The following is a 25,616-nucleotide window of genomic DNA, read 5'->3' on the forward strand; positions in this document are numbered from 1 at the left end:
GACGCAAGAGCGAGGAGGAGGACGAGGACGCAAGAGCGAGGAGGAGGACGAGGACGCAAGAGCGAGGAGGAGGACGAGGACGCAAGAGCGAGGAGGAGGACGAGGACGCAAGAGCGAGGAGGAGGACGAGGACGCAAGAGCGAGGAGGAGGACGAGGACGCAAGAGCGAGGAGGAGGACGAGGACGCAAGAGCGAGGAGGAGGACGAGGACGCAAGAGCGAGGAGGAGGACGAGGACGCAAGAGCGAGGAGGAGGACGAGGACGCAAGAGCGAGGAGGAGGACGAGGACGCAAGAGCGAGGAGGAGGACGAGGACGCAAGAGCGAGGAGGAGGACGAGGACGCAAGAGCGAGGAGGAGGACGAGGACGCAAGAGCGAGGAGGAGGACGAGGACGCAAGAGCGAGGAGGAGGACGAGGACGCAAGAGCGAGGAGGAGGACGAGGACGCAAGAGCGAGGAGGAGGACGAGGACGCAAGAGCGAGGAGGAGGACGAGGACGCAAGAGCGAGGAGGAGGACGAGGACGCAAGAGCGAGGAGGAGGACGAGGACGCAAGAGCGAGGAGGAGGACGAGGACGCAAGAGCGAGGAGGAGGACGAGGACGCAAGAGCGAGGAGGAGGACGAGGACGCAAGAGCGAGGAGGAGGACGAGGACGCAAGAGCGAGGAGGAGGACGAGGACGCAAGAGCGAGGAGGAGGACGAGGACGCAAGAGCGAGGAGGAGGACGAGGACGCAAGAGCGAGGAGGAGGACGAGGACGCAAGAGCGAGGAGGAGGACGAGGACGCAAGAGCGAGGAGGAGGACGAGGACGCAAGAGCGAGGAGGAGGACGAGGACGCAAGAGCGAGGAGGAGGACGAGGACGCAAGAGCGAGGAGGAGGACGAGGACGCAAGAGCGAGGAGGAGGACGAGGACGCAAGAGCGAGGAGGAGGACGAGGACGCAAGAGCGAGGAGGAGGACGAGGACGCAAGAGCGAGGAGGAGGACGAGGACGCAAGAGCGAGGAGGAGGACGAGGACGCAAGAGCGAGGAGGAGGACGAGGACGCAAGAGCGAGGAGGAGGACGAGGACGCAAGAGCGAGGAGGAGGACGAGGACGCAAGAGCGAGGAGGAGGACGAGGACGCAAGAGCGAGGAGGAGGACGAGGACGCAAGAGCGAGGAGGAGGACGAGGTCGCAAGAGCGAGGAGGAGGACGAGGTCGCAAGAGCGAGGAGGAGGACGAGGTCGCAAGAGCGAGGAGGAGGACGAGGTCGCAAGAGCGAGGAGGAGGACGAGGACGCAAGAGCGAGGAGGAGGACGAGGACGCAAGAGCGAGGAGGACAGCAGAGAAAGGAGGAGGACAGCAGAGAAAGGAGGAGGACAGCAGAGAAAGGAGGACGACGAGGAGGACGCCAGAGCGAGGAGGAGGAGTACAGAGCAAAGAGGAAGAACAAGCCCATCTTTCCAGTACAGGGGTGTGATGTGTATATCTCACAGATGATTGGGTACAACAGCAGGACGCACAATTTCTAAAAACAACAAAGGATTTCAACCGCATCAAATTAGTAACAGAACTTCAGAGGATGTGACAATGGCCCTGAAGGGTGGGAGCTCTAGGATTTATGAGGCGTTTCCTTAAACCATCTTGGATAAAACCATTTTTAGAAATGGTGAAGCAATGGGTAAGTGCACACCGAGACTGACGCTCGGGGCGGGAGAGTTTGTGATTACCGACTTGGCAATCAGGCAGGAACCCACCGATGTCTGACGGAGCCATTAATATCTCCTGATGACAACAGGGAAAAGCAATATCATCAAGGACTAAGACCTAGAAATGCCAGAGGCCGCCAGCCCCATAATGACACATTCTCCAGAGGGAAAACCAGTCCAAGAGGGTCAAAATACAGGACCAGACACTGAACCAAGACTGAAGAAAGGACCGAGGGGCAGAATTCATATAATACAGATGACGAGCAGTAACAATGATATTACCGCCCCTCAACTGAAGGATAATACTAATATAACCGCCCCTCACCCGGAGAATAATAATACTAATATTACCACCCCTCACCCGGAGGATAATAATACTAATATTACCGCCCCTCACCCGGAGAATAATAATAATACTAATATTACCACCCCTCACCCGGAGGATAATAATACTAATATTACCGCCCCTCACCCGGAGAATAATAATAATACTAATATTACCGCCCCTCACCCGGAGAATAATAATACTAATATTACCACCCCTCACCCGGAGAATAATAATAATAATACTAATATTACCACCCCTCACCCGGAGGATAATAATACTAACATTACCGCCCCTCACCCGGAGAATAATAATAATACTAATATTACCACCCCTCACCCGGAGGATAATAATACTAATATTACCGCCCCTCACCCGGAGAATAATAATAATACTAATATTACCACCCCTCACCCGGAGGATAATAATACTAATATTACCGCCCCTCACCCGGAGAATAATAATAATACTAATATTACCGCCCCTCACCCGGAGAATAATAATAATACTAATATTACCGCCCCTCACCTGGAGAATAATAATAATACTAATATTACCACCCCTCACCCGGAGGATAATAATAATACTAATATTACCGCCCCTCACCCGGAGGATAATACTACTAATATTACCGCCCCTCACCCGGAGGATAATAATAATACTAATATTACCGCCCCTCACCTGGAGAATAATAATAATACTAATATTACCACCCCTCACCCGGAGGATAATAATAATACTAATATTACCTCCCCTCACCCGGAGAATAATAATAATACTAATATTACCGCCCCTCACCCGGAGGATAATAATAATACTAATATTACCGCCCCTCACCCGGAGAATAATAATAATACTAATATTACCGCCCCTCACCCGGAGAATAATAATAATACTAATATTACCGCCCCTCACCCGGAGGATAATAATACTAATATTACCGCCCCTCACCTGGAGGATAATAATACTAATATTACCACCCCTCACCCGGAGAATAATAATAATACTAATATTACCACCCCTCACCCGGAGAATAATAATACTAATATTACAACCCCTCACCCGGAGGATAATAATACAAATATTACCGCCCCTCACCCGGAGAATAATAATACTAATATTACCACCCCTCACCCGGAGAATAATAATAATACTAATATTACCACCCCTCACCCGGAGGATAATAATACTAACATTACCGCCCCTCACCCGGAGAATAATAATAATACTAATATTACCACCCCTCACCCGGAGGATAATAATACTAATATTACCGCCCCTCACCCGGAGAATAATAATAATACTAATATTACCGCCCCTCACCCGGAGGATAATACTAATATTGCCGCCCCTCACCCGGAGAATAATAATAATACTAATATTACCACCCCTCACCCGGAGAATAATAATATTACCACCCCTCACCCGGAGAATAATAATAATACTAATATTACCACCCCTCACCCGGAGAATAATAATAATACTAATATTACCGCCCCTCACCCGGAGAATAATAATAATACTAATATTACCACCCCTCAACCGGAGGATAATAATAATACTAATATTACCGCCCCTCACCCGGAGGATAATACTACTAATATTACCGCCCCTCACCCGGAGGATAATAATAATACTAATATTACCGCCCCTCACCTGGGGAATAATAATAATACTAATATTACCACCCCTCACCCGGAGGATAATAATAATACTAATATTACCGCCCCTCACCCGGAGAATAATAATAATACTAATATTACCGCCCCTCACCCGGAGGATAATAATAATACTAATATTACCGCCCCTCACCCGGAGAATAATAATAATACTAATATTACCGCCACTCACCCGGAGAATAATAATAATACTAATATTACCGCCCCTCACCCGGAGGATAATAATACTAATATTACCGCCCCTCACCTGGAGGATAATAATACTAATATTACCACCCCTCACCCGGAGAATAATAATAATAATACTAATATTACCACCCCTCACCCGGAGGATAATAATAATACTAATATTACCACCCCTCACCCGGAGAATAATAATAATACTAATATTACCGCCCCTCACCCGGAGAATAATAATAATACTAATATTACCACCCCTCAACCGGAGGATAATAATAATACTAATATTACCGCCCCTCACCCGGAGGATAATACTACTAATATTACCGCCCCTCACCCGGAGGATAATAATAATACTAATATTACCGCCCCTCACCTGGGGAATAATAATAATACTAATATTACCACCCCTCACCCGGAGGATAATAATAATACTAATATTACCGCCCCTCACCCGGAGAATAATAATAATACTAATATTACCACCCCTCAACCGGAGGATAATAATAATACTAATATTACCGCCCCTCACCCGGAGGATAATACTACTAATATTACCGCCCCTCACCCGGAGGATAATAATAATACTAATATTACCGCCCCTCACCTGGGGAATAATAATAATACTAATATTACCGCCCCTCACCCGGAGGATAATAATAATACTAATATTACCGCCCCTCACCCGGAGAATAATAATAATACTAATATTACCGCCCCTCACCCGGAGGATAATAATAATACTAATATTACCGCCCCTCACCCGGAGAATAATAATAATACTAATATTACCGCCCCTCACCCGGAGAATAATAATAATACTAATATTACCGCCCCTCACCCGGAGGATAATAATACTAATATTACCGCCCCTCACCTGGAGGATAATAATACTAATATTACCACCCCTCACCCGGAGAATAATAATAATAATACTAATATTACCACCCCTCACCCGGAGGATAATAATAATACTAATATTACCACCCCTCACCCGGAGAATAATAATAATACTAATATTACCGCCCCTCACCCGGAGAATAATAATAATACTAATATTACCACCCCTCAACCGGAGGATAATAATAATACTAATATTACCGCCCCTCACCCGGAGGATAATACTACTAATATTACCGCCCCTCACCCGGAGGATAATAATAATACTAATATTACCGCCCCTCACCTGGGGAATAATAATAATACTAATATTACCACCCCTCACCCGGAGGATAATAATAATACTAATATTACCGCCCCTCACCCGGAGAATAATACTAATATTACCGCCCCTCACCCGGAGGATAATAATAATACTAATATTACCGCCCCTCACCCGGAGAATAATAATAATAATAATATTACCGCCCCTCACCCGGAGAATAATAATAATACTAATATTACCGCCCCTCACCCGGAGGATAATAATACTAATATTACCGCCCCTCACCTGGAGGATAATAATACTAATATTACCACCCCTCACCCGGAGAATAATAATAATAATACTAATATTACCACCCCTCACCCGGAGGATAATAATAATACTAATATTACCACCCCTCACCCGGAGAATAATAATAATACTAATATTACCACCCCTCACCTGGAGGATAATAATACTAATATTACCGCCCCTCACCCGGAGAATAATAATAATACTAATATTACCACCCCTCACCCGGAGGATAATAATACTAATATTACCGCCCCTCACCCGGAGAATAATAATAATACTAATATTACCACCCCTCACCCGGAGGATAATAATACTAATATTACCGCCCCTCACCCGGAGAATAATAATAATACTAATATTACCACCCCTCACCCAGAGAATACTAATATTACCACCCCTCACCCGGAGAATAATAATAATACTAATATTACCACCCCTCACCCGGAGAATAATAATAATACTAATATTACCGCCCCTCACCCGGAGAATAATAATAATACTAATATTACCGCCCCTCACCTGGAGAATAATAATAATACTAATATTACCACCCCTCACCCGGAGGATAATAATAATACTAATATTACCACCCCTCACCCGGAGGATAATAATACTAATATTACCGCCCCTCACCCGGAGAATAATAATACTAATATTACCGCCCCTCACCCGGAGAATAGTAATAATACTAATATTACCGCCCCTCACCCGGAGGATAATAATAATACTAATATTACCGCCCCTCACCCGGAGAATAATAATAATACTAATATTACCACCCCTCACCCGGAGAATAATAATAATAATACTAATATTACCACCCCTCACCCGGAGGATAATAATAATACTAATATTACCACCCCTCACCCGGAGAATAATAATAATACTAATATTACCGCCCCTCACCCGGAGAATAATAATAATACTAATATTACCACCCCTCAACCGGAGGATAATAATAATACTAATATTACCGCCCCTCACCCGGAGGATAATACTACTAATATTACCGCCCCTCACCCGGAGGATAATAATAATACTAATATTACCGCCCCTCACCTGGGGAATAATAATAATACTAATATTACCACCCCTCACCCGGAGGATAATAATAATACTAATATTACCGCCCCTCACCCGGAGAATAATACTAATATTACCGCCCCTCACCCGGAGGATAATAATAATACTAATATTACCGCCCCTCACCCGGAGAATAATAATAATAATAATATTACCGCCCCTCACCCGGAGAATAATAATAATACTAATATTACCGCCCCTCACCCGGAGGATAATAATACTAATATTACCGCCCCTCACCTGGAGGATAATAATACTAATATTACCACCCCTCACCCGGAGAATAATAATAATAATACTAATATTACCACCCCTCACCCGGAGGATAATAATAATACTAATATTACCACCCCTCACCCGGAGAATAATAATAATACTAATATTACCACCCCTCACCTGGAGGATAATAATACTAATATTACCGCCCCTCACCCGGAGAATAATAATAATACTAATATTACCACCCCTCACCCGGAGGATAATAATACTAATATTACCGCCCCTCACCCGGAGAATAATAATAATACTAATATTACCACCCCTCACCCGGAGGATAATAATACTAATATTACCGCCCCTCACCCGGAGAATAATAATAATACTAATATTACCACCCCTCACCCAGAGAATACTAATATTACCACCCCTCACCCGGAGAATAATAATAATACTAATATTACCACCCCTCACCCGGAGAATAATAATAATACTAATATTACCGCCCCTCACCCGGAGAATAATAATAATACTAATATTACCGCCCCTCACCTGGAGAATAATAATAATACTAATATTACCACCCCTCACCCGGAGGATAATAATAATACTAATATTACCACCCCTCACCCGGAGGATAATAATACTAATATTACCGCCCCTCACCCGGAGAATAATAATACTAATATTACCGCCCCTCACCCGGAGAATAGTAATAATACTAATATTACCGCCCCTCACCCGGAGGATAATAATAATACTAATATTACCGCCCCTCACCCGGAGAATAATAATAATACTAATATTACCGCCCCTCACCCGGAGGATAATAATACTAATATTACCGCCCCTCACCTGGAGGATAATAATACTAATATTACCACCCCTCACCCGGAGAATAATAATAATAATACTAATATTACCACCCCTCACCCGGAGGATAATAATAATACTAATATTACCACCCCTCACCCGGAGAATAATAATAATACTAATATTACCACCCCTCACCTGGAGGATAATAATACTAATATTACCGCCCCTCACCCGGAGAATAATAATAATACTAATATTACCACCCCTCACCCGGAGGATAATAATACTAATATTACCGCCCCTCACCCGGAGAATAATAATAATACTAATATTACCACCCCTCACCCGGAGGATAATAATACTAATATTACCGCCCCTCACCCGGAGAATAATAATACTAATATTACCGCCCCTCACCCGGAGAATAATAATAATACTAATATTACCACCCCTCACCCGGAGGATAATAATACTAATATTACCGCCCCTCACCCGGAGAATAATAATAATACTAATATTACCACCCCTCACCCAGAGAATAATAATATTACCACCCCTCACCCGGAGAATAATAATAATACTAATATTACCACCCCTCACCCGGAGAATAATAATAATACTAATATTACCGCCCCTCACCCGGAGAATAATAATAATACTAATATTACCGCCCCTCACCTGGAGAATAATAATAATACTAATATTACCACCCCTCACCCGGAGGATAATAATAATACTAATATTACCACCCCTCACCCGGAGGATAATAATACTAATATTACCGCCCCTCACCCGGAGAATAATAATACTAATATTACCGCCCCTCACCCGGAGAATAATAATAATACTAATATTACCACCCCTCACCTGGAGAATAATAATACTAATATTACCACCCCTCACCCGGAGGATAATAATAATACTAATATTACCGCCCCTCACCCGGAGGATAATACTACTAATATTACCGCCCCTCACCCGGAGGATAATAATAATACTAATATTACCGCCCCTCACCTGGAGAATAATAATAATAATACTAATATTACCACCCCTCACCCGGAGGATAATACTACTAATATTACCGCCCCTCACCTGGAGAATAATAATAATACTAATATTACCGACCCTCACCCGGAGGATAATAATAATACTAATATTACCGCCCCTCACCCGGAGAATAATAATAATACTAATATTACCGCCCCTCACCCGGAGAATAATAATAATACTAATATTACCGCCCCTCACCCGGAGGATAATAATACTAATATTACCACCCCTCACCCGGAGGATAATACTAATATTACCGCCCCTCACCCGGAGAATAATAATAATACTAATATTACCACCCCTCACCCGCAGGATGATAATAATAATAATAATAATAATAATAATATTACCGCCCCTCACCTGGAGGATAATAATAATATTACCATCCCGCACCTGGAGGATAATAATACTAATAGTACCGCCCCTCACCCTGAGGATAATAATACTAATAGTACCGCCCCTCACCTGGAGGATAATAATAATACTAATATTACCACCCCTCACCTGGAGGATAAAAATAATACTAATATTACCGCCCGTCACCCGGAGGATAATACTAATATTACCGCCCCTCACCTGGAGGATAATAATACTAATATTACCACCCCTCACCCGGAGGATAATAATAATACTAATATTACCACCCCTCACCCGGAGAATAATAATAATACTAATATTACCGCCCCTCACCTGGAGGATAATAATACTAATATTACCACCCCTCACCCGGAGAATAATAATAATACTAATATTACCGCCCCTCACCCGGAGAATAATAATAATACTAATATTACCTCCCCTCACCCGGAGAATAATAATAATACTAATATTACCACCCCTCACCCGGAGGATAATAATAATACTAATATTACCGCTCCTCAAATGGAGGATAATAATACTATTACCACCCCTCACCCGGAGGATAATAATAATACTAATATTACCACCCCTCACCCGGAGGATAAAAATAATACTAATATTACCTCCCCTCACCTGGAGGATAATAATACTAATAGTACCGCCCCTCACCCGGAGGATAATAATAATACTAATATTACCACCCCTCACCCGGAGGATAAAAATAATACTAATATTACCGCCCCTCACTTGGAGGATAATAATAATATTACCGTTCCTCACCTGGACGATAATAATACTAATAGTACCGCCCCTCACCCGGAGGATAATAATATTACCGCCCCTCACCTGGAGGATAATAATATTACCATCCCTCACCTGGAGGATAATAATATAATAGTACCGCCCCTCACCCTGAGGATAATAATATTACCGCCCCTCACCTGGAGGATAATAATATTACCGTCCCTCACCTGGAGGATAATAATACTAATAGTACCGCCCCTCACCCTGAGGATAATAATAATATTACCGCACCTCACCTGGAGGATAATAATATTACCGTTCCTCACCTGGAGGATAATAATACTAATAGTACTGCCCCTCACCCGGAGGATAATAATAATATTACCTCCCCGCACCTGGAGGATAATAATATTACCATCCCTCACCTGGAGGATAATAATACTAATAGTACCGCCCCTCATCCTGAGGATAATAATAATATTACCGCACCTCACCTGGAGGATAATAATAATAATAATACCGGCCCTCACCTGGAGGATAATAATATTACCGCCCCTCACCCGGAGGATAATAATATTACTGTCCCTCACCTGGAGGATAATAATACTAATATTACCTCCCCTCACCCAGAGGAGGATAATAATACTAATATTACCGCCCCTCACCTGGAGGATGATAATATTACCGCCCCTCACCTGAAGGAGGATAATAATATTACCGCCCCTCATCTGGAGGTTAATAATACGAATATTACCGCCCCTCACCTGGAGAAAAATAATAACGTTACCGCCCCTCACCCGGAGGATAAAAATAATACTAATATTACCACCCCTCACCAGGAGGATAATAATAATATTACCGCCCCTCACCTGGAGGATAATAATACTAATATTACCACCACTCACCCGGAGGAGGATAATAATACTAATATTACCACCCATCACCCAGAGGATAATAATAATACCACCCCTCACCTGGAGGATGATAATAATAATAATAATAATAATAATAATACCGCCCCTCACCTGGAGGATAATAATAATAATAATACCGCCCCCCACCTGGAGGATAATAGTAATACCGCCCCTCACCTGGAAGATCATGATAATAACATTACCACCCCTCACCCGGAGGATAATAACATTACTGCCCCTCATTCGGAGGATAATAATATTACTGTCCCTCACCTGGAGGATAATAATACTAATATTACCACCCCTCACCTGGAGGATAATAATAATAATATTACCGCCACTCACCTGGAGGATGATAATAATATTATTATTATTATTAATAATCTCGCCCCTCACCTGGACGACAATAATAATAATCCCGCCCCTCACCTGTAAGATAATACTAATATTACCACCCCTCACCCGAAGGATATTAATACTAATATTACCGCCCCTCACCTGGAGGATAATAATACTAATATTACCACCCCTCACCTGGAGGATAATACTACTAATATTACCACCCCTCACCCGGAGGATAATAATAATAATATTACCGCCCCTCATCTGGAGGATAATAATACTATTACCATCCCTCACCCAGAGGATAATAATAATATTACCGCCCCTCACCTGGAGGATAATACTACTAATATTACCACCCCTCACCCGGAGGATGATAATAATAATAATAATAATAATAATAATACTACCGCCCCTCACCTGGAGGATAATAATAATACCGCCCCTCACCTGGAAGATCATGATAATAACATTACCACCCCTCACCCGGAGGATAATAATAACATTACTGCCCCTCACCCGAAGGATAATGGTAATAATATTACCGCCCTTCACTGGAAGATAATAATAACCTTACCGCCCCTCACCTGGAGGATAATAATACCGCCCCTCACCTGGAGGATGATAATACTAATAGTACCGCCCCTCACCTGGAGGATAATAATAAAACCGCCCCTCACCTGGAGGATCATGATACTAATATTACCGCCCCTCACCTGGAGGATCATGATGCTAATATTACCGCCCCTCACCTGGAGGAAAATAATAACGCTACCACCCCTCACCTGGAGGTTAATAATACTAATATTACCGCCCCTCACCTGGAGGATCATGATACTAATATTACCACCCCTCACCTGGAGGATCATGATACTAATATTACCGCACCTCACCTGGAGGAAAATAATAATAACGTTACCGCCCCTCACCTGGAGGTTGATAATACTACTATTACCGCCCCTCACCTGGAGGATAATACTAATATTTCCGCCCCTCACCTGGAGGATAATAATACTAATATTACTGCCCCTCACCTGAAGGATAATACTAATATTACCGCCCCTGACCCGGAGGATAATAATATTACCGCCCGCCCCTCACCTGGAGGATAATAATATTACCACCCCTCACCTGGAGGATGAGGATAATAATATTACTGCCCCTCACATGGAGGATAATGGCAATATTACCGCCCCTCACCTGGAAGATAATAATATTACCACCCCTCACCTGGAGAATAATATTACCGCCCTTCACCTGGAGGATAATACTACTGATAGTACTGCCCCTCACCTGGAGAATAATACTAACATTACCACCCCTCACCCGGAGGATAATAATAATACTAATATTACCGCCCCTCACCTGGAGGATAACAATACTAATATTACCACCCCTCACCCGGAGGATAATAATACTAATATTACCGCCCCTCCGTTGGAGGATAATACTAATAGTACCGGCCCTCACCCGGAGGATAATAATATTACTGTCCCTCACCAGGAGGATACTACTACTAATATTACCACCCCTCACCGGGAGGATCATGATACTAATATTACCACCCCTCACCCGGAGGATAATAATAATACTAATATTACCGTCCCTCACCTGGAGAATAATACTAATAGTACCGCCTCTCACCCGGAGGATAATTTTACCGCCCCTCACCTGGAGGAGGATAATAATATTACCATCCCTCACCTGGAGGATAATAATACTAATAGTACCGCCCCTCACCCGAAGGATAATAATAATAGTACCGCCCCTCACCCGGAGGATAATAATAATAGTACCGCCCCTCACCCGAAGGATAATAATAATAATACTGCCCCTCACCTGGAGGATAATAATATTACCGTCCCTCACCTGGAAGATAATATTACCGCCCCTAACCTGGAGGATAATAAAACTAATAGTAAAGCCCCCCACCTGGAGGATAATAATATTACCTCCCCTCACCTGGAGGATAATAATAATACCGCCCCTCACCTGGAGGATAATACTAATATTACCGCCGCTCACCTGGAGGATCATGAAACTAATATTACCGCAACACACCTGGAAGATAATATTACTACCGCCCTTCACCCCGAGGATAATAGTATTACCGCCCTTCACCTGGAGGATCATGATACTAATATTACCGCCCCTCACCTGGAGGAAAATAATAATAACGCTACCACCCTTCACCTGGAGGTTAATAATACTAATATTACCGCCCCTCACCTGGAGGATAATAATACCGCCCATCACCCGGAGGATAATATTACCTCCCCTCACCTGGAGGATGATAATACTAATATTACCGCCCCTCACCTGGAGGATCATGATACTAATATTACCGCTTCTCACCTGGAGGATCATGATACTAATATTACCGCCCCTCACCTGGAGGATCATGATACTAATATTACCGCCCCTCACCTGGAGGAAAATAATGTTACCGCCCCTCACCTGGAGGATAATAATACTAATATTACTGCCCCTCACCTGAAGGATAATACTAATTACCGCCCCTCACCTGGAGGATGATAATACTAATAGTACCGCCCCCTCACCTGGAGGATAATAATAACAATATTACCGCCCCTCACCTGGAAGATTATGATAATTTTACTGCACCTCACCTGGAGGATAATAATATTACCGCCCCACACCTGGAGGATAAAGGTAATAATATTACCGCCCCTCACCTGGCGGATAATAATACTAATATTACTGCCCCTCACCTGGAGGATAATAATATTACCGCCCCTCACCCGGAGGATAATAATATTACCGCCCCTCACCCGGAGGATAATAATATTACCGCCCCTCACCCGGAGGATAATAATATTACCGCCCCTCACCCGGAGGATAATAATATTACCGCCCCTCACCTGGAGGATGATAATACTAATAGTACCGCCCCCTCACCTGGAGGATAATAATATTACCGCCCCTCACCTGGAGGATAATGGTAATATTACCGCCCCTCACCTGGAAGATAATAATATTACCGCCCCTCACCTGGAGGATGATAATAATAATACCGCCCCTCACCCAGAGGATAATTATAATATTACCACCCCTCACCTGGAGGATCATGATACTAATATTACCGCCCCTCACCCGTAGGATAATAATAACAATATTACCGCCCCTCACCTGGAAGATTATGATAATTTTACTGCACCTCACCTGGAGGATAATAATATTACCGCCCCACACCTGGAGGATAAAGGTAATAATATTACCGCCCCTCACCTGGCGGATAATAATACTAATATTACTGCCCCTCACCCGGAGGATAATAATATTACCGCCCCTCACCCGGAGGATAATAATATTACCGCCCCTCACCCGGAGGATAATAATATTACCGCCCCTCACCCGGAGGATAATAATATTACCGCCCCTCACCCGGAGGATAATAATATTACCGCCCCTCACCCGGAGGATAATAATATTACCGCCCCTCACCCGGAGGATAATAATATTACCGCCCCTCACCTGGCGGATAATAATACTAATATTACCGCCCCTCACCTGGAGGATAATACTAATATTACCGCCCCTCACCTGGAGGATAATATTACCGCCCCTCACCTGGAGGATAATGGTAATAATATTAACGCCCCTCACCTGGCGGATAATAATACTAATATTACTGCCCCTCACCTGGAGGATAATAATACTAATATTACAGCCCCTCATCTGGAGGATAATAATACTAATAGTACCGCCCCTCACCTGGAGGACAATAATACTGCCCCTCACCTGGAGGATAATAATACTAATATTATAAACAGGGAGGAAATGGTTGAGGAGGTAAAAGTGGCTTGAACCCTAGGAGGTAGCGACCATGCTATTTTAGAATTTTGGATAACTAGAGGCGGAAGACCTGTGAAGACTCAGACGTCAAGGTTAGATTTCAGAAAGGCAGATTTTAAGGGATTCAGAAAGATAATTGGAGGGATCCAATGGCTGGATATCCTTAAAGACAAAAATGTCCAGGAAGGATGGGAAATCTTGAAAAATGAAATTCTCAAAGCACAGTTGTTAACAATTCCGAAAAGAGGGAAGAATAGGAAGCATTTAAGGAAACCAGGATGGGTGAACACAGAACTTAAGCACATGCTAAAAAGGAAGAAAAAAATGTTTATAAAATGGAAAGAGGGAGGCATATCTAAAGAAGAATATAATGCTGTCTGCAGAATCTGCAGGGCACAAATCAGATTAGCTAAAGCTGAAAATGAATTGAGGCTTGCAAGAGATGTCAAAAGCAATAATAAAGGATTTTGGGGATATGTCAAAAGTAAAAGAAAAGTCAAAGATGCTATAGGATTTTTACAGGATGAAAATAATGAAATGGTAAGACAGGATGTTGAGAAGGCTGAACTTTTAAATTCCTATTTTGCATCTGTTTTCTCTCAGAAAGGAAATGTAACACCAACTGTTATTCACTGTCCTATTAAGGGAATAGAAGAATCCAGGATATCTATAAACAGAAAGATAGTGAGGAAACACTTAGCTAACCTAAATGAATTCAAGTCTCCAGGTCCAGATGAATTACACCCCAGAGTACTGAAGGAGATAGCAGAAGAAATTTCTGAACCACTCTCCATAATCTTTGAAAATTCTTGGAGAACAGGAGAAGTGCCAGAAGACTGGAGAAGAGCAAATGTTGTTCCTATCTTCAAAAAGGGGAAGAAGGTGGACCCAGGCAACTATAGGCCGGTGAGTCTGACTTCTATACCAGGAAAGATCTTTGAACAAATTATTAAACAACATGTAAGTCAATACCTGGATAAGAATGAAGTGATCAAACAGAGTCAGCATGGGTTTGTAACTAATAAGTCATGTCAGACTAACTTAATTTCCTTCTATGACGGTATCACTGATTGGGTGGATCAAGGAAATGCTGTAGATATAGTATATCTTGACTTCAGCAAAGCATTTGACAAAGTCTCTCATACAATCCTTATTGAAAAAATGACTAAGTATGGAATGGACAAGGCAACTGTTAGGTGGATTCATAACTGGCTTAGTGATCGGACCCAAAGAGTGGTCGTAAATGGCTGCACATCCAGTTGGAAGAATGTCTCAAGTGGGGTACCACAGGGCTCTGTCCTGGGCCCTGTATTGTTCAACATCTTTATCAACGATTTAGATGAAGGAATTGAGGGTAAACTGATTAAATTTGCTGATGACACAAAGCTAGGAGGGATAGCTAATACTAGAGAAGAGAGAGAGAGGATTCAAAAAGATTTAAATAAACTGGAGAAGTGGGCAGCAACTAACAGAATGGTTTTTAACAGGGAGAAATGCAAAGTACTACATCTGGGCAATAAAAATGAAAAAAGCATATATAGAATGGGAGGAATAGGGCTAAGTGACAGCACATGTGAAAAAGACTTGGGTATACTAATAGATCACAGACTGAATATGAGTCAACAGTGTGATGCAGCAGCAAAAAAGACAAATGCAGTTCTAGGATGTATTAACAGAAGCATACAGTCTAGATCACGTGAAGTCATTATTTCCCTCTACTCCTCTTTGGTCAGACCTCATCTGGAATATTGTGTCCAGTTTTGGGCACCACATTTTAAAAAAGACATCAACAAACTGGAGCAAGTTCAGAAAAGAGCGACCAGAATGGTGACCGGTCTGCAAACCCTGTCTTATGAGGAAAGGTTGCAGGATTTGGGAATGTTTAGTTTGCAAAAGAGAAGACTGAGAGGAGACTTAATTGCTGTCTACAAATATCTAAAGGGCTGTCACATTGTAGAAGGATCAACTTTATTCTCATTTGCACAAGGAAAGACTAGAAGCAATGGGATGAAACTGAATGGGAGGAGACACAGATTAGATATTAGAAAAAACTTTTTGACAGTTAGAGTGATCAATGAGTGGAACAGGCTGCCACGAGAAGTGGTGAGTTCTCCTTCAATGGAAGTCTTCAAACAGAGGCTGGACAGACATCTGACTGGGATGATTTAGCGAATCCTGCTTTGAGCAGGGGGTTGGACCAGATGGCCCAGGAGGTCCCTTCCAACTCTACGATTCTATGATTCTAATATTACCACCCCTCACCCGGAGGATAATAATAATACTGTCCCTCACCTGGACGATAATAATACCGTCCCTCACCTGAAAGATAATAATAATATTACCGTCCTCACCTGGAGGATAATAATAATATTATCGCCCCTCATCCGGAGGATAATAATAATATTACTGTCCCTCACCTGGAGGCTAATAATACTAATATTACCACCCCTCACCTGGAGAATAATAATAATATTACTGCCCCTCACCTGGAGGAGGATAATAATAATATTACCGCCCCTCAACTGGGGGAGGATAATAATATTACCGCCCCTCACCTGCAGGATAAAAATAATTTTACCATCCCTCACCTGGAGGAGGATAATACTAATAGTACCGCCCCTCACCTGGAGGATAATAATAATACTGCCCCTCACCTGGAGGATAATAATATTACCGCCCCTCACCTGGAGGATAATAATAATATTAACGTCCCTCACCTGGAGGATAATAATAATAATATTACCGCCCCTCACCCGGAGGATAACAACAATAATATTACCGCCCCTCACCCGGAGGATAATAACAATAATATTACCGCCCCTCACCCGGAGGATAATAAAATTACTGTCCCTCACCTGGAGGATAATAATACTAATATTACCACCCCTCATCCCGGAGGATAATAATAATATTACCGCCACTCACCTGGAGGATAATAATAATACCGCCCCTCACCTGGAGGATAATACTAATATTACCACCCCTCACCCGGAGGATAATAATATTATTACAGTCCCTCACCTGGAGGATAATAATACTAATAGTACCGCCCCTCACCCGGAGGATAATAATAATAATAATAATAATATTACCGCCCCTCACCTGGAGGATAATAATACCGCCCCTCACCTGGAGGATAATAATAATAATACCGCCCCTCACCCGGAGGATAATAATAACATTACCGTCCGTCACCCGGAGGATAATGGTAATAATATTACCGCCCCTCACCTGGAGGATAATAATACTAATAGTACCGCCCCACACCTGGAGGATAATAATAATATTACCGCCCCTCACCCGGAGGATAATTATATTACCACCCCTCACCTGGAGGATCATGATACTAATATTACTTCCCCTCACCCAGAGGATAATAATAACAATATTACCGCCCCTCACCTGGAAGATTATGATAATTTTACCCAGGGCTGTGGAGTCGGAGTCGTGGAGTCGGAGTCGGTGCTCATTTTGGTGGAGTCGGAGTTGGAGTCGGTATAAAATGGACCGACTCCTAAAATATATAATAAATTGGGTACAGTAATTCAATGCAGGATGTGCTGAATATTTTTTCATAGGAATTTGGGAAAGTTATGAAATGTACTATAAATGGCTGTTCTATTCCTGATCTAAGGCTACATTCACACACAGCGTTTTTCCTGTGTTTTTAGAGGATACGTTTTTCAGATGCAAAAGCTGATCATCTTTTTAAAAAACCGCATCACCTGAAAGGTTTTTGAGCTCATAGATAATGTTTTCAATAGCAAAAGCAGATTAGAAATCTGCTCTATCTATCCATTTATCCATATCTGTCTATCCATATCGTATCTGTACCAAAAAGAATGAAAACCGGGTAGTACACCAATATATATTCTGTTCTATCTAAATATCTTGATTATTGGATCATAAAAATGATTAAATGTCTGAGGTTCACATTGTACTACAATAAATTTTTCACTTAAATATAAGCAATATGTGTGGGAGTCGGAGTCGGAGTCGGAGTCGGTGTAAGGGAAATTGAGGAGTCGGAGTTGCAGGTTTGGCTTACCGACTCCACAGCCCTGATTTTACCGCACCTCACCTGGAGGATAATGGTAATAATATTACCGCCCCTCACCTGGCGGATAATAATACTAATATTACTGCCCCTCACCTGGAGGATAATAATATTACCGCCCCTCACCCGGAGGATAATAATATTACCGCCCCTCACCTGGCGGATAATAATACTAATATTACCGCCCCTCACCGGAAGGATAATAATATTACCGCTCCTCACCTGGCGGATAATAATACTAATATTACCGCCCCTCACCGGAAGGATAATAATATTACCGCTCCTCACCTGGAGGATAATGGTAATAATATTAACGCCCCTCACCTGGCGGAATATAATACTAATATTAGTGCCCCTCACCTGGAGGATAATAATACTAATATTACAGCCCCTCATCTGGAGGATAATAATACTAATAGTACCGCCCCTCACCTGGAGGATCATGATACTAATATTACCGCCCCTCACCTGGAGGAAAATAATAATAACACTACCACCCCTCACCTGGAGGATAATAATATTACCACCCCTCACCTGGAGGATAATAATATTACCGCCCCTCACCTGGAGGATGATGATAATAATACCGCCCCTCACCTGGAGGATAATAATATATTACCTCCCCTCACCTGGAGAATAATAATAATAATAATAATATTACCGCTCTTACTCTCTCTCCCCCCCTCCCCCCTCCGGCTAGCAGTGATCTGTCACTCTCTCCCCCTCTTTCCCCAAGGCAGGCGGCACTCTCTCCCCGGTAGGTGCCGGTCTCTTCCCCCGGTAGACGGCGCTTTCTCTCCCTCCGGTAGGCGGCACTCTCTCCCCCTGGTAGGCAGTGCTCTCTCCCCGGCAGGCGGCGCTCTCTCTCCCTCTCCCCCCGGCAGGCGACGCCCTCACCCTCTCTCCCCGGCAGGCGACGCTCTCTCTCCCCCTGGTAGGCGGTGCTCTCTCTCCCCCTGAAAGGCGGCGCTCTCTCCCCGGCAGTTGGCGCTCTCTCTCCCTGGTAGGCGGCGCTCTAACCCCCCCTCTCCCCTCGGCAGGCGGCGCTCTCTCTCCCCCCGGCAGGCGGCGCGCTCTCTCTACCCCTCTCCCCCGGCAGGCGGCGCGCTCTCTCTCCCCCTCACCCACCCCCCCGGTAGGCGGCGCTCTCTCCCCCTCTTCCCCGGCAGGCGGCTCTCTCCCCCCCTCTCCCCCGGCAGGCGGCTCTCTCCCCCCCTCTCCCTCTCCGCCCGGCAGGCGGCGCTCTCACCCTCTCCACCCGGCAGGCGGCGCTCTCACCCTCTCCACCCGGCAGGCGGCGCTCTCACCCTCTCCACCCGGCAGGCGGCGCTCTCACCCTCTCCACCCGGCAGGCGGCGCTCTCACTCCCTCTCCCCCCGGCAGGCGGCGCTCTCACTCCCTCTCCCCCCGGCAGGCGGCGCTCTCTCCCCCACGCAGGCGGCGCTCTCCCTCCCTCTCCCCCCGGCAGGCGGCGCTCTCTCTCCCTCTCCCCCCGGCAGGCGGCGCTCTCTCTCCCCCTCTCCCCTCGGTAGGCGGCGCTCTCTTTCCCCCTCACCCCCCCCCGGCAGGCGGCGCTCTCACCCCGCGGCAGGCAGCGCTCTCTCTCCCTCTCCCCTTGACAGGCGGCGCTCTCTCCCCCTCACCCCCCGGATAGGCGGCGCTCTCTCCCCCTCACCCCCCCCCGGCAGGCGGCGCTCTCTCCCCCTCACCCCCCCGGCAGGCGGCGCTCTCTCCCCCCCTCCCCCCGGCTGGCGGCGCTCTCACCCCCCCTCCCCCCGGCTGGCGGCGCTCTCACCCCCTCTCCCCCCGGCAGGCGGCGCCCTCTCCCCCTCTCCCCCCGGCAGGCGGCGCTCTCTCCCCCTCTCCCCCCCGGCAGGCGGCGTTCTCTCCCCCTCTCCCCCCCGGCAGGCGGCGCTCTCACCCCCCCTCCCCCCCGGCAGGCGGCGCTCTCTCCCCCTCTCCCCCCCGGCAGGCGGCGCTCTCTCCCCCTCTCCCCCCCGGCAGGCGGCGCTCTCTCCCCCTCTCCCCCCCCGGCAGGCGGCGCTCTCTCCCCCTCTCCCCCCCGGCAGGCGGCGCTCTCACCCCCCCTCCCCCCCGGCAGGCGGCGCTCTCTCCCCCTCTCCCCCCCCGGCAGGCGGCGCTCTCTCCCCCTCTCCCCCCCCGGCAGGCGGCGCTCTCTCCCCCTCTCCCCCCCCGGCAGGCGGCGCTCTCTCCCCCTCTCCCCCCCGGCAGGCGGCGCTCTCTCCCCCTCTCCCCCCCGGCAGGCGGCGCTCTCTCCCCCCCTCCCCCCGGCAGGCGGCGCTCTCTCCCCCTCTCCCCCCGGCAGGCGGCGCTCTCTCCCCCCGGCAGGCGGCGCTCTCACCCTCTCTCCCCCCCGGCAGGCGGCGCTCTCACCCTCTCTCCCCCCCGGCAGGCGGCGCTCTCACCCTCTCTCCCCCCCGGCAGGCGGCGCTCTCACCCTCTCTCCCCCCCGGCAGGCGGCGCTCTCACCCTCTCTCCCCCCGGCAGGCGGCGCTCTCACCCTCTCTCCCCCCGGCAGGCGGCACTCTTTCCCCCTCTCCCCCCGGCAGGCGGCGCTCTCTCCCTCGGCAGGCGGCGCTCTCTCCCTCGGCAGGCGGCGCTCTCTCCCTATCTCCCCCGGCAGGCGGCGCTCTCTCCCTCTCCCCCCGGCAGGCGGCGCTCTCTCCCTCTCCCCCCGGCAGGCGGCGCTCTCTCCCTCGGCAGGCGGCGCTCTCTCCCTCTCTCCCCCGGCAGGCGGCGCTCTCTCCCTCTCCCCCCGGCAGGCGGCGCTCTCTCCCTCTCCCCCCGGCAGGCGGCGCTCTCTCCCTCGGCAGGCGGCGCTCTCTCCCTCGGCAGGCGGCGCTCTCTCCCTCTCTCCCCCGGCAGGCGGCGCTCTCTCCCTCTCCCCCCGGCAGGCGGCGCTCTCTCCCTCGGCAGGCGGCGCTCTCTCCCTCTCTCCCCCGGCAGGCGGCGCTCTCTCCCTCTCCCCCCGGCAGGCGGCGCTCTCTCCCTCTCTCCCCCGGCAGGCGGCGCTCTCTCCCTCTCCCCCCGGCAGGCGGCGCTCTCTCCCTCGGCAGGCGGCGCTCTCTCCCTCTCTCCCCCGGCAGGCGGCGCTCTCTCCCTCTCCCCCCGGCAGGCGGCGCTCTCTCCCTCTCCCCCCGGCAGGCGGCGCTCTCACCCGGGGTGCTGCTGCTGTACGTGCTGTGGCTCCTGAAGCTGCTGTCTGTGCAGTAACTGGCGTCGTCGTCGTCCTCGATCTCGTCGTCCAGATCGTGTCGGTAGTCGTCGTCGTCGATGTCGTCCGCCTCCTCGGGGAAGTCCTCCAGGTCGCGGCGCTCGTCGTCGCTCTCGTGGTCGTCGTACACCACCTTGCTGGGGGCGCGGCCTCCTCGTCCTCTGCGGCCCCGGGAGCCCGGTGCGGCCTTCCTCCTCCTGCGGCGGCCGCGGGCCGGAGGGGACGCGTCTCCGTGCAGCGCCCAGCGGCCTCGGCTGCTCACGCCCCGCAGTCTGGAGCGCAGCCCGGCCGTGGGGCCCGGGGACGACTCTGCAAGAGGCAGCGCTGGGGTCTTCGGCGGCCTCCCCCTCCGCCCCCTCATGGTGCGGCCGTGGGAGCTGCTGGGGAGATGCGGAGCGGCGAGGACCGGGGGAGACTGACGGGGCCCGGGAGGCTCAGTCACAGGTGGCGGCGCCAGGCTCCGGATCCGCCGCCATCTTACCCTCTCCCTAGACTGGAAGAGCCAGGCCGGAGTCACGTGACGGCGAGCAGGCGGCGGAGAGCTCCCCCTGGTGGCGGCAGCGCTGGAACTGCAGCGCCACTGAGGAGCAGTGAGAATCCGGGGACCCCCAAATGTGTGACTAATGGTATCACCCGGGGACTCCCTAATATGTGACTAATGGTATCACCCGGGGACCCCCTAATGTGTGACCAGTGTCACCCGGGCACCCCCAAATGTGTGACTAGTGGAGTCACCGGGGACCCCCCCAAATGTGTGACTAGTGGTGTCACCGGGGACCCCCCAAATGTGTGACTAGTGGTGTCACCCGGGGACCCCCTAATGTGTGACTAATAGTATCATCAGGGGACCCCCAAATGTGTGACTAGTGGCGTCACCCGGGGACCCCCCAAATGTGTGACTAGTGGTGTCACCGGGGACCCCCAAATGTGTGACTAGTGGTGTCACCCGGGGAACCCAAAATGTGTGACTAGTGGTGTCACCCGGGGAACCCCTGTGTGACTAATGGTGTCATCAGGGAACCCCCAAATGTGTGACTAGTGGCGTCACCCGGGGAACCCCAAATGTGTGACTAGTGGCATCACCCGGGGACCCCCAAATGTGTGACTAGTGGTGTCACCCGGGGAACCCCAAATGTGTGACTAGTGGTGTCACCCGGGGAACCCCAAATGTGTGACTAGTGGTGTCACCCGGGGACCCCCTAATGTGTGACTAATAGTATCATCAGGGGACCCCCAAATGTGTGACTAGTGGCGTCACCCGGGGAACCCCAAATGTGTGACTAGTGGTGTCACCCGGGGACCCCCTAATGTGTGTCTAGTGGTGTCACCCGAGTACCCCCAAATGTGTGACTTGTGGAGTCACCCGGGGACCCCCAAATGTGTGACTAGTGGCGTCACCCGGGGACCCCCAAATGTGTGACTAGTGGTGTCACTCGGGGACCCACTAATGTGTGTCTAGTGGAGTCATCCAGGGACCCCCTAATGTGTTGACTAGTGGTGTCACCCGGGGAACCCCAAATGTGTGACTAGTGGAGTCACCCCCTAATGTGTGTCTAGTGGTGTCACCCGAGTACCCCCAAATGTGTGACTAGTGGTGTCACCCGGGGAACCCCAAATGTGTGACTAGTGGTGTCACCCGGGGAACCCCAAATGTGTGACTAGTGGTATCACCCGGGGACCCCCTAATGTGTCTAGTGGTGGCATCGGGGGACCCCCTAATGTGTGACTAGTGGAGTCACCCGGGGACCCCCTAATATGTGTCTAGTGGTGTCACCCGGGGACCCCCAAATGTGTGACTAGTGGTGTCACCCGGGGACCCCCTAATGTGTCTAGTGGTGTCACTCGGGGACCCCCTAATGTGTGACTAATGGTATCATCAGGGGACCCCCAAATGTGTGACTAGTGGCGTCACTCGGGGACCCCCTAATGTGTTGACTAGTGGTGTCACCCGGGGAACCCCAAATGTGTGACTAGTGGAGTCACCCCCTAATGTGTGTCTAGTGGTGGCACCCGGGGACCCCCAAATGTGTGACTAATGGAGTCACCCGCGGACCCCCAAATGTGACTAATGGAGCCACCCAGGGACCCCCAAATGTGACTAATGGAGCCACCCGGGGACCCCCAAATGTGTGACTAATGGAGTCACCCGGAGACCCCCAAATGTGTGACTAGTGGAACCAACCTGAACTCCAATATTTAGGCTGAGTTCACACGTGGCGTTTTTTTCGCTTTTCCGCGGCGGTTTTAACCGCGCGATTTTGCAGCGAAAACGCGAAAAATAAGCATCCCATGCATTCCTATGGGATTCCGCAATGCTGTGCTAATGCTGCGGTTTTTACCGCAGCGGAATCGCTTCGCGGTAAAAACCGCAGCATGCTCATTAATTTGCGGAATCGCGGCGATCCCGCACCCATAGGAATGCATTGTTCCGCTTATTTCCCGCATGTGGCTGTGCACACCATGCGGAAAGTAAGCAGAACATTTGCGGATGGTACCCACGGTCCGGAGGAGAGGAGACTGTCCTCCGGGCTTTGGGTACCATATCCCTGTAAAAAAAAGAATTTAAAAATAAAAAATATTGTTATTCTCACCCTCCGACGTCCCGCGCAGCCTTCCCGCTTCTCTTCATGCTCTCGTTCCCAGTAATCCTTTGCGAAAATGCCCGCGATGACGTCCGTTCTCGCGGGATCGTGAAGTCTCGCGGTCATTCGCGCGACATCATCGCGAATTACCGTGAGACGTCGCGATCCCGCGAGAACTGACGTCATCGCGGGCATTTTCGCAAAGGATTACTGGGAACGGATGCGAGGGACGTCGGAGGGTAAGAATAACACTATTTTTTATTTTTTTTTACATCCTATCTTTTACTACTGATGCCGCATAGGCGGCCTCAGTAGTAAAAAGTTGGTCACACTCGTCAAACACTGTGTTTGACGAGTGTGACCAACCTGTCAATCAGTTCTCCAAGCGATGCTACAGATCGCTTGGAAAACGCTAGCATTCTGCAAGCTAATTACGCTTGCAAAATGCTAGTTTTTCCGCGGGAAAATCGCAGGAATTTAAAATGCGATTTTCCCGCGGACTGGAATTCCGGAATTCTAGCGGTAATTTCCGCGAGAGTTCCGTTACGTGTGCATTTAGCCTAATACCTGCCTTCGTTGACCACTGCCTCCTACTACAGATCCTCTCCTCCTTTGGCATCAAAGACCTCGCCCTGTCCTGGATCTCCTCATACCTCTCCATCCGCACATTCAGCGTCTCCCACTCCCACACCACCTCCTCATCTCTCTGTTGGAGTCCCCCAAGGCTCTGTTCTAGGACCCCTACTCTTCTCAATCTATACACTTGGTCTGGGGCAACTCATAAAGTCCCACGGATTCCAGTACCACCTTTATGCTGATGACACTCAGATCTACCTCTCTGGCCCAGACGTCACCTCTCTGCTGCCCAGAATCCCCGAGTGTCTATCAGCCATATCCTCCTTCTCTCGCTTCCTCAAACTCAATGTGGACAAATCTGAACTCATCATCTTTCCTCCATCTCACAGATCTTCCTTACCCGACCGAGCTATAACAATTAATGACATCACACTTTCCCCAGTACCAGAGGTCCGCTGCCTCGGAGTATCCCTTGACTCTGCCCTGTCCTT

At 48.2% G+C, this 25,616-nt stretch overlaps 1 protein-coding gene across 7 annotated transcripts in view; it reads right to left on the reverse strand.

Annotated features, from left to right (window-relative positions):
- The window catches only part of BPTF (bromodomain PHD finger transcription factor), a 48,397-nt gene extending 25,889 nt beyond the window's left edge, over positions 1-22,508 (reverse strand). For 2 of the 7 annotated variants that reach the window (XM_073579797.1, XM_073579796.1), the window contains exon 1: positions 21,911-22,508. In XM_073579797.1, the coding sequence (XP_073435898.1) occupies positions 21,911-22,328 (418 nt within the window). In that variant the 5' untranslated portion in view covers positions 22,329-22,508. The remainder of the gene's footprint in view (positions 1-21,910) is intronic. The other 5 variants (XM_073579798.1, XM_073579801.1, XM_073579799.1 and 2 more) reach the window with 4 other exon arrangements.
- Between the last annotated feature and the right edge of the window lie 3,108 nt (positions 22,509-25,616).

Source organism: Dendrobates tinctorius, unplaced genomic scaffold (genome assembly GCF_039654945.1).
Source record: "Dendrobates tinctorius isolate UK_male_01 unplaced genomic scaffold, ASM3965494v1 ptg000063l, whole genome shotgun sequence".
NCBI classification, from domain to species: Eukaryota; Metazoa; Chordata; class Amphibia; order Anura; family Dendrobatidae; genus Dendrobates; species Dendrobates tinctorius.